The 13101-nt window shown below is 40.3% G+C and overlaps 3 protein-coding genes across 4 annotated transcripts in view; 1 reads left to right on the plus strand and 2 right to left on the minus strand.

The window, feature by feature from the left end:
- Nucleotides 1-222: 222 nt before the first annotated feature.
- Nucleotides 223-2301, plus strand: LOC132115110 (dickkopf-related protein 4-like). Its single transcript, XM_059523511.1, has 4 exons — nt 223-359; nt 617-736; nt 866-950; nt 1857-2301. Exons 1-4 carry the CDS (start codon nt 255-257, stop codon nt 2096-2098), a joined length of 552 nt encoding a protein of 183 aa, XP_059379494.1. The 5' UTR covers nt 223-254; the 3' UTR covers nt 2099-2301.
- Nucleotides 2302-3770: 1469 nt separating this feature from the next.
- Nucleotides 3771-6601, minus strand: ppiaa (peptidylprolyl isomerase Aa (cyclophilin A)). The gene is made up of 5 exons (XM_059523897.1): nt 6444-6601; nt 5306-5336; nt 5141-5229; nt 4227-4399; nt 3771-4144 (listed from the first exon to the last, which is right to left on the minus strand). The coding sequence occupies exons 1-5, from the start codon at nt 6510-6512 to the stop codon at nt 4012-4014; spliced, it is 495 nt and encodes a 164-aa protein (XP_059379880.1). The 5' UTR covers nt 6513-6601; the 3' UTR covers nt 3771-4011.
- Nucleotides 6602-8195: 1594 nt separating this feature from the next.
- Nucleotides 8196-13101, minus strand: part of LOC132115426 (2-oxoglutarate dehydrogenase complex component E1-like) — a 33090-nt gene continuing 28184 nt past the window's right edge. For both annotated transcript variants that reach the window (XM_059523899.1, XM_059523898.1), the window contains exons 10-23: nt 11796-11924; nt 11536-11715; nt 11287-11439; nt 11095-11197; nt 10432-10560; nt 10193-10343; nt 9889-10016; nt 9623-9801; nt 9459-9530; nt 9221-9346; nt 9054-9126; nt 8662-8825; nt 8418-8572; nt 8196-8329 (exon numbers count right to left, since the gene is read on the minus strand). In XM_059523899.1, coding sequence (XP_059379882.1) covers nt 8209-8329; nt 8418-8572; nt 8662-8825; nt 9054-9126; nt 9221-9346; nt 9459-9530; nt 9623-9801; nt 9889-10016; nt 10193-10343; nt 10432-10560; nt 11095-11197; nt 11287-11439; nt 11536-11715; nt 11796-11924 — 1863 coding nt within the window. In that variant the 3' untranslated portion in view covers nt 8196-8208. The remainder of the gene's footprint in view (nt 8330-8417; nt 8573-8661; nt 8826-9053; nt 9127-9220; nt 9347-9458; nt 9531-9622; nt 9802-9888; nt 10017-10192; nt 10344-10431; nt 10561-11094; nt 11198-11286; nt 11440-11535; nt 11716-11795; nt 11925-13101) is intronic.

The following is a 13101-nucleotide window of genomic DNA, read 5'->3' on the forward strand; positions in this document are numbered from 1 at the left end:
AATTTGCCTTAATTACCACCGCAATGCACTCCACACTTCCTACATGAGCTGAGACTATAAACATTGAAACACTCAGAAAGTAATCACTAATGAAAGACCCATTCTTTCTTTTTTCTTCTTCTTTTTTTTTTGGTTAATTTGGGTATTTGCCGTAGGTCCATTAAAACACGGAGCAGGTTGCTCTTCCACAGTAGAGCTCGTCGTCTTGCTCTTGCACACAGCCTTATTGAGGTCAGGACAGTTTGGATACAACCATGCAGACAGTTTACATTATATTTTGTCTGTCTGTTGTTTCTGCTGTACAGTGCCTGGATTCCAACATTATACACTCCTCCCGAGAAATGACAAGCTCTCAAGAGGTAAGAATATTTATTCTTAAACCTTAACATTTTTTTTGTATTCATATGTTTAAGCTGGAACAATGTCAGAAACCTAATGAACACACAAGCCATTATATTGTAACATTTATTGTAATATTATGGTGCATATATTTCTTTTGTATTTATGACTGTCCGTGTGTAATTTTATCTTTAAAAACAAAGTTATTGTACTTGTTGTCATTGCTTTCGTGCTGTTTTTATCACATATTTTAAAGTCTGTTGATAACCTCTTCCAGTCAGAGCTGGATCTTCAGAGTGACACAGTTGCAAATTCCCACAATTCTGTTAGAAGAACCTCAGTTGTGCAGGGAATTAGAGAAGCTACGCCTCCTGCGCAAGACTGTACCACTGCACAGGTAAGAATTTGTTTGGTTCAGTATTGTGATCAACTGAATTTACATCCAGCCATGGATTGATATCAAACCTGCAATCCCAGTTTGTCAGAATATTTAAACTGTTTTTATTCACATTCTGTCTTTCACAAGGCAAATGAATGCAAAGGCTCAAAGAAAAAACAGCACAATGCTCCCAAGTCAAAGATTCAGCTGGATGTGCAAGGAAGTCAAAAAGGTAAGGATAGAGTTTTAGGTACTTTCAGTGTTTTTTATTTTATTATATTTTTTACTATATAAAATGTTTTTGGGTCATACTTTTGGTCAAGTATTGCTTTACACTGTCGACTATAAGTAATTTTCCCTGTGTTGAAAATTATTGAAATCATTAACAATGTGCATTCTCTGTCTGCATCAGCCGTAAAAACTCTGCACAGGTGAATTTTGCTTTGTCAGCAATAGGATATTACGGTATTAATGATATTAGGCGAAACAGAGGTTAAGAAGACAAAACATCAAAATGTGAAGTCAACCAATTTTCTTATTGAGTGTGACATAATTTTAAGAAAAAACTATCATCTAAATGTATCTTAAATCTAAAAATATAGAATATATATATATATATATATATATATATATATATATGTATATATATGGTTAAAATGACATCAACAATCTGAAAAGTGAACTCTTAAATGACAAGTTAAAACTGTTTATGCCTCTGTCTTATATTTTTTGCCAGAAGGGGATGATCTTACAGTTTCCTCTACCATGATTTTATTTAGAGAACTGATAACTGAAAAAAGGATAAGTTTTTTTAGTAGAAATGCCCTGAGTGCAAGGCTTTTAATGTCGAATTAAACGCTATTACCTTTCTGAGGACATATTTAAATGTTTGTAGCTCGGCTGAAATGGCAAAGTGCAATTTATTTACAGTTAAACACATTATTTGCTTAAAATAATGTTTAAAGGTCTTAAAAAGGTTTTTCAAACTAGAAGTTTTCTTACTGCAAAGTGTTCTAAGCCATTTTATATATATATACATGTGTCGGCATAAGCTACAGCACTGCAACTTTATAAACTCCAGTTGTTGTAGGGTTGACTAGTTTACTTACTGACCCTCATGACAACTCTTCTCCCGCAGTGCCCGAGATGTCACCGTGCGTGCGCTCGCGCGACTGTGAAGAGGGTCTGTGTTGCGCGCTCTACTTGACGGGAAGGAGATGTCAGCGCGTGCCCGCGCTGGGCGAGGTTTGCTTGCTGCGGGGACGCGCCAAATTCCGCCGGAGACTTGAGCGCTGCGACTGCGAGAAGAGCCTGCACTGCCGCGCGCAACCCGACAGTCCTCGTGGACAGGGAGTGTGTCAGCACGACCCGAGGAGCTAACCGCAGAGAAACTGGATCGAAAAATCAAGAGAAACATGACAAGGCACGTCATGGCATGTGTTTAAGGCATTTCTGAAGTGAGCTAGGATGACGAGGATGTTCTAAATAAAGTTGTTTCTATAATTCTTTTGCGTCTAAAGTGTGTAGAAGTCGTAATATATGTATTGAAACCATAGACTGTATAAAAACAGATTGAAACGCAACCGCATTGGCTTTGATTTTCTTTTCCTGCACCTGTAAAGGTTCGAGTCGCGCGCCCTCTCTCGACAAACTGTTATTTCAACAAATAAGATTGCTGTGGTGTTTCAGCACTGCACGTGTTTCTCGGTTTCTGAAGCCAAACTTACGCTGAAGCACATCTGAACAGCCTTTTAGGCGTCTTTATACCCTTTAATGCTGCTCGTTATTGCATTTACACATCAGGTACTGTGTATTTTATTCTACGAGCTGAAGTGGGTTGATCTCACTTCATTTAGTCTGGATTTATTAATGCAGCATTGAGTCTCAGACTGAATCTTGAGCTGGCACTGACCATAATTAGCTCTGCTGTGTAAAGACACCCTGTTCAGATCACGACACACACATCTAATGAACTGAATTAAAAAGTGCATTGTTTATTGGCCTCGGAGCAAGATTAGGGAGTTGTTGTAAATGTGCACATTTATGCCATTGCTACTGGAATTTAATAAATGCATTTCAACAATTCAGTATTCTTTATCTCATTGCTATTTGAATAACCTTTTTAAAAAACGCAGTGTGCACAAATAACTTTAATTTAACAATAACCTCGTTAGAACTCACCGTATCGATTTATTCAATAAAACCTGTCCCAAGGCAATTCATTTTTTAAACCTTTCATTAATCTTAATGCAACACAATGAAAAACATGCATTTGCCTCACAGGTCAAGTAGGCGCTGGTGATTGGGTTACTTTAATTTGGCACCAAATGTTCACACAGTTAAGGTTACACATTTGCCAGCTGTCCTCTTGGCTGGTATCAATTTATAAAGGCAGGATTAACATTTAATGTAGTGCATTCAGTGTATAGACAATCAAGTAACATCCCTAAAGCCACATTGTCTTTAAGTAATAGGGTGGGACAATAATCCAGAAACATGTCACTCACATGAAACCATTGCTGCTATAGTAAAACGCAATTATCCAACAATCCCAGATAAAAGAAAGTTGCACCTTGCACTACTTTTGTATAAATAAAAAGCCCTTTCACATGGATATGACTGTAGATATGAAAAGATACTGACAAATTGTCAATATTAAGTAAAACTATTAAACTTAAATAGTTCACCTAAAAACAAACTAATCTCAAACTTTTCCATTAAACAACCATTTAGCCTTTTTTGTGTGTGTGTGTGTGTGTATATATATATATACACACACACACACACACATTATATTCCAAAGCTACTGAAGTCACAATAGCCTTGATTTAACAGATTTTAAAAACTTCCCTGGAGGGCAAGACTGTTAACTCAAACTGCTGTGACTAGATTCACCGAGGGAGTTGAGATGCCTAGAGGACAAGTGAAGAAATGTAGACATTTGTGACCTGGATCAGCAAGCTCTCAAAGCACTCAAAGGAAACTCATTAACCTGAAGAAACGTAACCCAATACACACAAATAATCTTCAAGTGAATAACGAGACAAATAGGTAAAGTTTCATGTCATTGTTCCCCTTTATTTTAAGACATTGATACACAAATTATAGGCCTACATGACTTCATTTGCAAATGAAAACCGCAAAGGCAACTTGTCAAAGAGAAAGATTTGAAAGATATAGGGGAGGGGTGGTAGAACTTGAACAGGAATGTTGGGGTTAGCGGCAGGATTTATAAACGGGAGCACTGAGGGGTACTAGACTAGGGTTCAGGTGAAGGTTAGTGGTTGAGGTGTTTACAGCTGGCCACAGTCAGCGATGACGATCTTGGTACTGGTCTTTCCACTGCTGGAACCATAGCCCTCCACTTTCCTGATGACATCCATGCCCTCCACAACCTGTCCGAAGACAACGTGCTTGCCGTCCAGCCTATGAAAAAAAAATAAAAAAAAAGAGGTCAGGAGGCAGAATGGATCCAGCAGACATGCTCATTCACACTGCTTCTGCTCACCATGAAGTAGCTTCTGTACAGATGAAGAACTGGGAGCCGTTGGTGTTGGGGCCGGCGTTGGCCATGGACAGGATGCCAGGGCCGGTGTGCTTCAGGATGAAGTTCTCATCCTCAAACTTGTTGCCATAAATGGACTTTCCACCAGTTCCATTGTGTTTCGTGAAGTCGCCCCCCTGTACCCAAAGGTATCAAGATTAGAATCGAACGGCAAAACTGATAGTCCCACCAAGATCTCAGAAGACTTCAGGGCAGGGTTTGAAAAGTACTCACTAGCCAATCTGGTTAATAAAATTCAGTTACCAGCAATTCAGAAACTTCTACCAGTTTACAAATAATCCAGATTATCAGAAGTCACATCTGAGATGTAAATATTAATTGTGAATCATTGAATTTGACAGTAAACACCATGAAATAATGGAAGGTCAGAACAGTGAACCTAATCACGAATATAAAAGGAAAAAGTGGCATCAGATTTTAAACTGTTTGAATTAGTTAATTGAAAGAGAAAGGGTGATCTATATTATTTAATACAAAGCATACGCTTGCTTGATTACATTACTGGAGAAAAAAAAAGTCTTCGAGCATAGAAGTCAGTACATGCAAATATTTGACTCAAATAGTTGTAAATATAATTTAATTGAATGGATAACTATAAAGTTGCACAGCAGAATTTTTAATGGCCTCCAAAGTTGTATTTGGGCACCGCCATCAGATGCAAAATGGCATCTCCATATGCGTACACTCATCGAAAATTATTTGAGTGCTTTATTGCCCAGTGTGCGACCCTCTTTGAACTTATTTGCAAGACAAGCTTTATCAATCATAACTCACCAAATAAGCAGGTGAGTTTATTTCCACCCGAATTTGATGGGTGTCAATTTCAGATCCTGCATCTGGGACTAAATCTTACATACCTGGCACATGAAATTGGGGATGACGCGATGAAACGTGGATCCTTTGTAGCCATAGCCAGGCTGACCAGTGCACAACTGCCTGAAGTTCTCTGCAAGACAGGCAGACGGGTGATGAGCATGTCACATCACACGAGGAAAATAAATTTAAATAAAAAGTATAAATACCTGCTGTTTTAGGAACCACATCAGCTCTCAGCTGTTAAAAGAAAAAAAAACATCACATTAAAATTCGCATTTAAATCTACTGAGGCTGAAATAAGGTGTTCAAGTGCATGACTAGGTCGATGAACTGAAGGCCGCGCGGAGTGAACCATCGCTTCTCATCTAACTGCGGTTCTCAAGTCCTCGCGCCCTCAGATCTGCGTACTATCATGGACAATTCACGGATTTGCGCTGCGCAACGTCTTCACACACGGACAAATGTGACATAAGTTACCGCTGTAAATAATTACAATTTAAATTCACATCTTGCACAATTAATGCACTTTGAATGGAGCACATACGTTCGATTCGAGCTGGAATCATGGCGGAATTCCCCGTGATGTCACTCAGGGCAATAGCGTTCGAATAGAACGAACTGTAGGATGTGCTTCCCTCCGACGAGGAAACGCAAACTAACCTTAGATAAATTAATTTAGCACATAAAAGCAGAGGACGGTTTTCGTCTCACTGAAGCGTTAAAATGAAGTTTGGCCTGTGCAAAATAAAGTCGCCTTCGGGGAATCCGGGTTAAATCCATGTATTCCTCTCCCGCGTGGCGTCTCCTCGTGGCTCTCCGCAAACCAAGCGGCGCGGGCTCCTACTCTTCGCGCATTATGATGTTCTAACAAGTTAGGCCTACTCTGTATGTGAAATAAATGGTCAAATGACTTTGTTGGAAAGACTCGAGAATTAAAAAAAATATTTAAAAATCAGCAAACGTGCTTTAGGTGAAACACAGGTAAACGCGGCCTAGTGCGCGGAGCATCTTTTGTTGAGACCGAAAATATAATACGTTTATGCAAATAAGCACCTCAAAGCTTCACTATAGAAACAAACAATAATGTACAGTCCTAACGGGATTTGTTTAATGGGTATGCAAAACACTTAGGAATGTTCAAGATTGCAGCCCAGCGGGATTTAAACAACGTTATTAGGATAACGTTAGTAGCCTCGCGCGAGCGGCGGTGGCCTCCAGAAAGGCGTTTGCTCGACTTGCAGAAAAAAACATCAGTGTTATTACAAAGGCGCGCGCAAACTCGCACTCCAGAGTGGAAAATTATAGTCTGGCAAATGAAATTAAGAATACAGCGTGAAATATTACCTCTATGACCACTCTTCCGACTGCTGCGCTGCCGGCGGTGATGTCGAAGAAAACTCTGGGCCTTGCCATGGCTTTAGTCTCTCTTGCGTTTAGAAGATGCTTGGCTGAAGCGCGTGAGCCGTGCAAGCACTGGACTGGAGAAAAGATCGGATGAAGGCCGCTAAGCTATTTAATTACTAGAGAGGGGAGTCGTGAAGCCGCGCCTGTCCAATAGGAGCGCGTCGATGCTTTGAGTGACACTTCGATGAACCAATGAAATAGCGTTATTAAGAATGCGTCCTCGACACGCTTTAGGAAACGCGGCGTGGATGTTGCTTGATACTTTAAAAGGAATACTACGGACGTTTGGCCTGTAAAAGCACCCCGTGTTTGAGATTAAGCCCAACACAAATGCATTAAATCGTAGTAACTGATTTTAGTACTAAAAACAAAAATCTCTTATTGCTTGGTCTGTATTTCATGCAATACCATTACGTATCCAGTGAAGCGGTTCAACCTCATATAAGCCATATAAGTTAAGTTTTCATGTTGATTACTTCATGAATAGATTATTCAAGACAACCTATATAAGTCATTTTACAGACCTTTTTTTAAGTTTACCAAGTCCCCAATCTAGAGTCTACTAGCACAAGTTGTGTCATTCTGCATAATCAGACACAATCCAGTTTCTCAAACTAATAATAAATGAACAAATTCAAACATTTGAGAAGTTAATGACTTTATTGTATGAAGCTAAACCGTTATGAGGACAGAATCTTAATCCTCAAAAAAACCTAAATAAATAAAATTATTTGCTCTCTCTTTGAAAAAGCCAAAAAGAGGTCATCAGTTTCTATTTAAAAGAGTGACCACAAACAGGTGCAATTCTATCTCGCTTGCCATATTAAATGTTCCTGCTGCTGGGTTGGGCTGTATGGCATGCATTATCAGATGGCAAATGAGGATTTGAGTTCTGAAGGGATTCTGAAGTGAGTATACAATGCCATCTACAGACAATGGTACAGAACCAGAAGAGGCACATACAGGTAAAGGTGTCACAAAAATGTCCACAGTCCTGATTTTGACACCAAGTCTTTCCTCTTCTGAATACAAAGTCATTTTTACATAAATATAATCATACAACTGCAACATTCACTTTGGACAACTGCTTTTTCTTCTTACCAGAAAACAGTGCTAAGGTACAGATAAAGTGTCGTTTTCACCACTTAATTGACAATCTTGCCTACAAATGAGACATTGTAAATGTATGTGCCAAATTTCTCCCCAATTCTGAATTTAGCCCACAATTATCAAGAAAAACAAAAGAAAGCAAAAACATACAAATTAAAGCCATAGAGCCACTGAGAATAGGGACACCAACAACCCTACACGAAAGCTCAGGGAAATGTCTCTTTATTTTGTGAGGCTATTGATGCCGATTACTGTCCAAGGAAGTTTTTAACAAGATTGGAGCTGTGCTTTGGTTGAAAATATATTAGAGGTCTATTCAAAACAACATTTGTGCTGTAATTTCTGCTTAAAATGTTTTTTTTATCTCTTGTGGTTTATCATTTGGTGTTGTTGAACTAGGCAACAGTGCTGACTAAGGCTTGAAATTAACATTATTAACTAAAAAAATAAAAATAATAATAATAGTGAATTGATGCAGGAGAGAGTGAATCTAGGACAGAGAGTGTTTTGCAAACCTGAACACATTGGATAAACTGTATCGTTATTCTTAGTGTATTTGGTTGGGGTATGAATGGGGTGTTTCTGAAGGACAGGTTTAGATGTGGTCTTTGAGGGCATCCAGGTTGAAGGCAGTGTCAAGGAAACGTTTCAGCTCCAGAAGATGGGTGTTCTTGTTTCCTGTGGCCGGGGCGGCGACAGGATCACGTCCGGCATACCTGCACCCAGAACGAAAGAGAGTGAGAACTGGCAAAAACACAGAGCACCTGGAGTGTCACGGCTCTACAGGAGAAGACGAGAGATTACCAGACAGGCTTGGCACGGTTGATGGTGGTGCGCATGCGGGGCTTGACGTAGTCGTAGTATCCCTGGTTCTTATGCTCCTCTTGACACCAGACCAGGTCAGCATTGGGATATTTCTCAGTCTCAGCCTTCACCAGGTCAAACGGGAAAGGAGAGAGCTGTGGAGGAGCGAGAGAGAGAATCAGATCATCACACAACAATGAGAGAAAGCAAACCCTGCTGATGTTCTGCTAAAGGACGGCGGTACCTGCTCAATGCGAGTGATCGCCACAGAGTCCTCCATGCTGCGTGCTTTGCGTTCACGCGTGAGCTCGTAATAGACCTTTCCTGTACAGAAGACGATGCGCTTCACCTCTGAGGGGTTTTGAGTGACCGGTCCATCATCTGGGATCACGCGCTGGAAATGAGTGCCTGAAGAGACACACATTATATAGAGTCGTTTATTCACATGATGTTTTATTGCTGCTATGAAATCATTCATTGTGTACTCTGTGTTGAATTAGTGTTACTTCCTTGCATTGTTTTTTTTAACAGTGGATTAAACCCCGCTGTTTGTTCTGTAAAATGTGAAACGCTTTAAAATATTTAAATAAATAAATCTTCCCTCTGAAACACAGCAACAAACAAACAGTTTCTGACCTGGTAGCATCTGGTCAAAGTTAGACTTGGCCTCCGGATGACGCAGCAGAGACTTGGGAGTGAAGACAATAAGCTAACAACAAGAAAATGAATAAATCAGTTAGATTACCAATAATGCATTTGACGAATCCGTGAATGTCCAGATACTCTCAGACAGCTGAACTCACAGGTTTCCTGAAGGGAAGAAGGATCTGCCTCCTTATAACATGGAAATAGTTGGCGGGATTTGAACAGTTTACGACGATCCAGTTGCAGTCATACAGCTGACGCACCTCAAAGTCATCAGTGGCTTTCTGCAGCCAAAATAAAGGTACATTGATGTATTCATTCTGGTGAAAGACTATGAAATCTTTGTTTATAACAACACCGTATTAATGTTTAGAGACATAAGGCAGACAGTCTTACAGGACTAAAGTCCGGGTCATCATTGCACATCTGCAGGAAGCGCTCTGGACGGGCAGAGGAGTGCTCGGGACCCTGTGAAGGAACAAAATAAATCCAAATCATCTCATTTACAGCAAGTACACAGAGTAGTGTATAGAGAGAATTGTGGGTAATAATAGCCTTACCATGCCCTCCATGCCATGTGGCAGCAGTAAGACAATGCCGTTCTGGCGGACCCATTTAGCTTGGCCAGGGCAGATGAACTGGTCTATTATACACTGAGCCGTGTTATGGAAGTCTCCAAACTGGGCCTCCCACAGAACCAGAGCATTAGGACTGGCCATAGCAAAGCCCAACTCAAAACCTAAAGAAAAGCACACAGAATGAAAGAAACCATGAAAGTGTCTATGAGTGTCCTCTTCCTTTCATTTAAGTGTAAGCGTCTGAATACCTAGTACTCCGTACTCCGACAGAGAGCTGTTGCAGACAGTGTACGGGGCTTGGTTAGGGGATACGTGGTTCATGGGAATGCAGATCCTCTTGTCTACGTTCTGGTCATGGAGAACATGGTGACGGTGACTGCAAATAAAGCAAACAACAGGTCAGTGACCTCTTACACCAGCCTAAGATCCAAACTAATGCTGCCCTTGAAAGTGTCGCTTATATAAAAATGGTCTATCACACAGAAATGTTTAGACATTACTACCCAGCTACATTTAGATTCATAATATATGATAATGATTATTTGTTTATACCTGAAGGTTCCTCTCTCCACATCTTGGCCGCTGAGACGCACATGGATGCCCTCCTTGAGCAGAGAGCCAAAGGCCATGTACTCTCCCAGAGCCCAGTCCACGGTCCTGTTCTTGATCATGTCAGCACGGCCCTTCAGAATACGACTCAGACCTGTACATGAAGGGAAGACGAGTATTATTGTAACAGAATGAAATGAAATGTGTGCATATTTATGTACTATTTTTTAGATCTAGTGCACCTCCATGAATTGTGAAGTCCTCCACGGGTACTGATGACGCCACTCGTCCGATGTGGGACAGCTCCTCCTCTGGCAGACCAGTGGATGGGCAGCTCATACTCTTAGGTTGACCGTCCAGAGTGAAAAAACCTGCACACCAAACACAATGTCTGTGTTATTAGATCTAGAAACACATGAAGCAGCAGCAAAATACAGTACATTTTTAAATCAGTATTGCTTAGTCAGAATGTTTTGACCTCACAATATAAAGTCTGGCACATACTGCAATTGTCATAACCAGACAAAAAAAAAAAAAACATTTATTTTTGGTCACGTATGCATGTCTTCTCCAGTCATTGAGTCGGTTTAAACAAAAACCTTGCAAACTCATGCTCAACTGCTTCCACCACTTTTGAGCACAACACCCACATCCAAACATCAAACGATGCACAGAACCAAGTCTCCGTCCTACATTCTTTCTTTTTCGATCATTTAGTTTGTATATACATCACAATATGGAGGAAAAGATCTGTCACTACTTCTGTTTCATTGAAACATTAAATCAATATATGCAATATGTATGAAATATGCAATGAAAGATCTATTGTCTGCCTGTGGATGTACCTTTCAAGTCTGACAGTATTTCTTCAACAATTTGGGTCATAATTCAATAATATCACACACCTGGCCAGGGGGAGTCCAGCCAGTGCTTGATGTGGAGGATCTTCTCATCCTTTGAGCGAGCATAAGCTTCCTCACAGATTTTGTCATACTTGGAAATCTCTTCCTGTGGAAACAAGAAACAGGTTAAAACACTTCAGAAAGACTAGCTGAAGATACAAGGCAGCTGATTGGTTCTGGGCAGGACCGTCTGACCTCATACTCCTGTAGTGAGACGGCACCTTCGGCGATGAGCTTCTCAGCATATTTCTGCAGAACTCCCTTCTGCTTCTTGATCTGTTTGTACATCAGTGGCTGGGTGAACATTGGCTCATCCATCTCGTTGTGGCCATTACGGCGGTAACATACCTAAAGGAATGAAGTCGTATGCCTGATTGATGTCATGAACTATAACAATAATTCAGAATAACGGGTTTATAAAAGATGCAAAACACTATCACACACCAGGTCCACCACCACATCTTTGTGGAAGGTGGCTCTCCACTCTGCGGCCACGTTGCACACGTACACTACAGCTTCAGGATCATCTGCGTTGACGTGGAATATGGGGGCATTGACCACACGGGCAACATCAGTAGGATATGGAGAGGAGCGCGCCATACGAGGATCTGTGGTGAAACCGATCTGAGAAGGACATGCAGAGGGGATGTGTTAGCATGTATTGTCATGCATGGGTTTGTTTGTGGGTGTTTGTGCTCGTGTACCTGGTTGTTGACTACCACGTGCACAGTGCCATGTGTAGTGTAGGACGGCAGATCACTCAGATGGAAGGTTTCATAGACAATGCCTTGACCTGCAAAAGCAGCATCACCATGGATCAAAATGGACATCACCTGAAACAAAACACACACGGGAAAGAACATTTAAAAGCTGTTAGTTATTTAAAATACATCTTAAAGACACTAGGGATGCACCAATATTCAATTCTCATATATACATATAAGCCACATGTGACAGCATGTCACTGGTCATGTTATAACAAATAAATGATTAAATAAAGTCCAAAGAGTTTTGTTGAAAACCAATAGTGTCAATATTTTGCACAGTATGAAAATTGGATTCATTTTGAGATTGGCTAAAGAATACATTTAACAGTGTTACATGTTATTTGAATTATTCAATTTTGGTGCTTTAAATGATTAATTTTAAGTGAGCGTCAGAGGAAAAATAGCATTTTTTTTTTAAAACTAATTTAGTTGACCCGCTTCAGTAACTACACAAGGACCAAAGTATTAATGCAGTATTATGAGGAACAGGGGTGCACATAAGTGGTGCGCAGGTGCAACCAAAATAAAAAAAAAAATGTGCTGGGTAAATAAGTTCAGACCACTCATTTTATACCGACATGGTTGACAGCTCACTGTTTAAGATCAACTAACTCTAATACTGTATAATATTTCCATTCGTACTGAAAGCATGAATAGAAGTTATGTGCTGTTGGGTTCAGAGTCATTTCATTCACTGATCCAAAACAGTTCAACCCAAATATTCAGATGTGTGCAGTGCATTTTATGGAGGACTGTTTCCTGTGAGAGTAGCATACAATGCGTTTCTATAAAGTGGGGCAATTATAACTTTGCAAGAACAGTCTTGCCCTTCTGACTCACAGTCCTGAAGTATGTTTTCATATTTAAAGAATTTGCCACTGACCATTCAAACGTTTAAGCAGTGTGTCCTTTCTCAAATCACAAATACAGACATGGTTTTATATTTACGGGGTGTGATATTATATATAGGACAGTAGAAGTCATTATAATCAGAAATTATGTCCCCACTGGATGCAACAAATGCTTGGTTTATAATGGGTTTTATTGTTTTTGTCTCGTCGCACTGGGACACGGCATCACAGTATAGTATGGGGCGTAACATTTCTGGCACACGTTTGAGGTATTCAGCCAATCACAACGCACTGGACAGCTGGCCAATCAGAGCACCTTTTCAGAACGGTTTGCTTTGTAAAAATTAATGGATTTAAAAAAAAGACTGGGCAGAGAGGAGCAACAATAATGA

The sequence above is a fragment of the Carassius carassius genome, chromosome 34 (genome assembly GCF_963082965.1).
Source record: "Carassius carassius chromosome 34, fCarCar2.1, whole genome shotgun sequence".
Classification (NCBI taxonomy): Eukaryota; Metazoa; Chordata; class Actinopteri; order Cypriniformes; family Cyprinidae; genus Carassius; species Carassius carassius.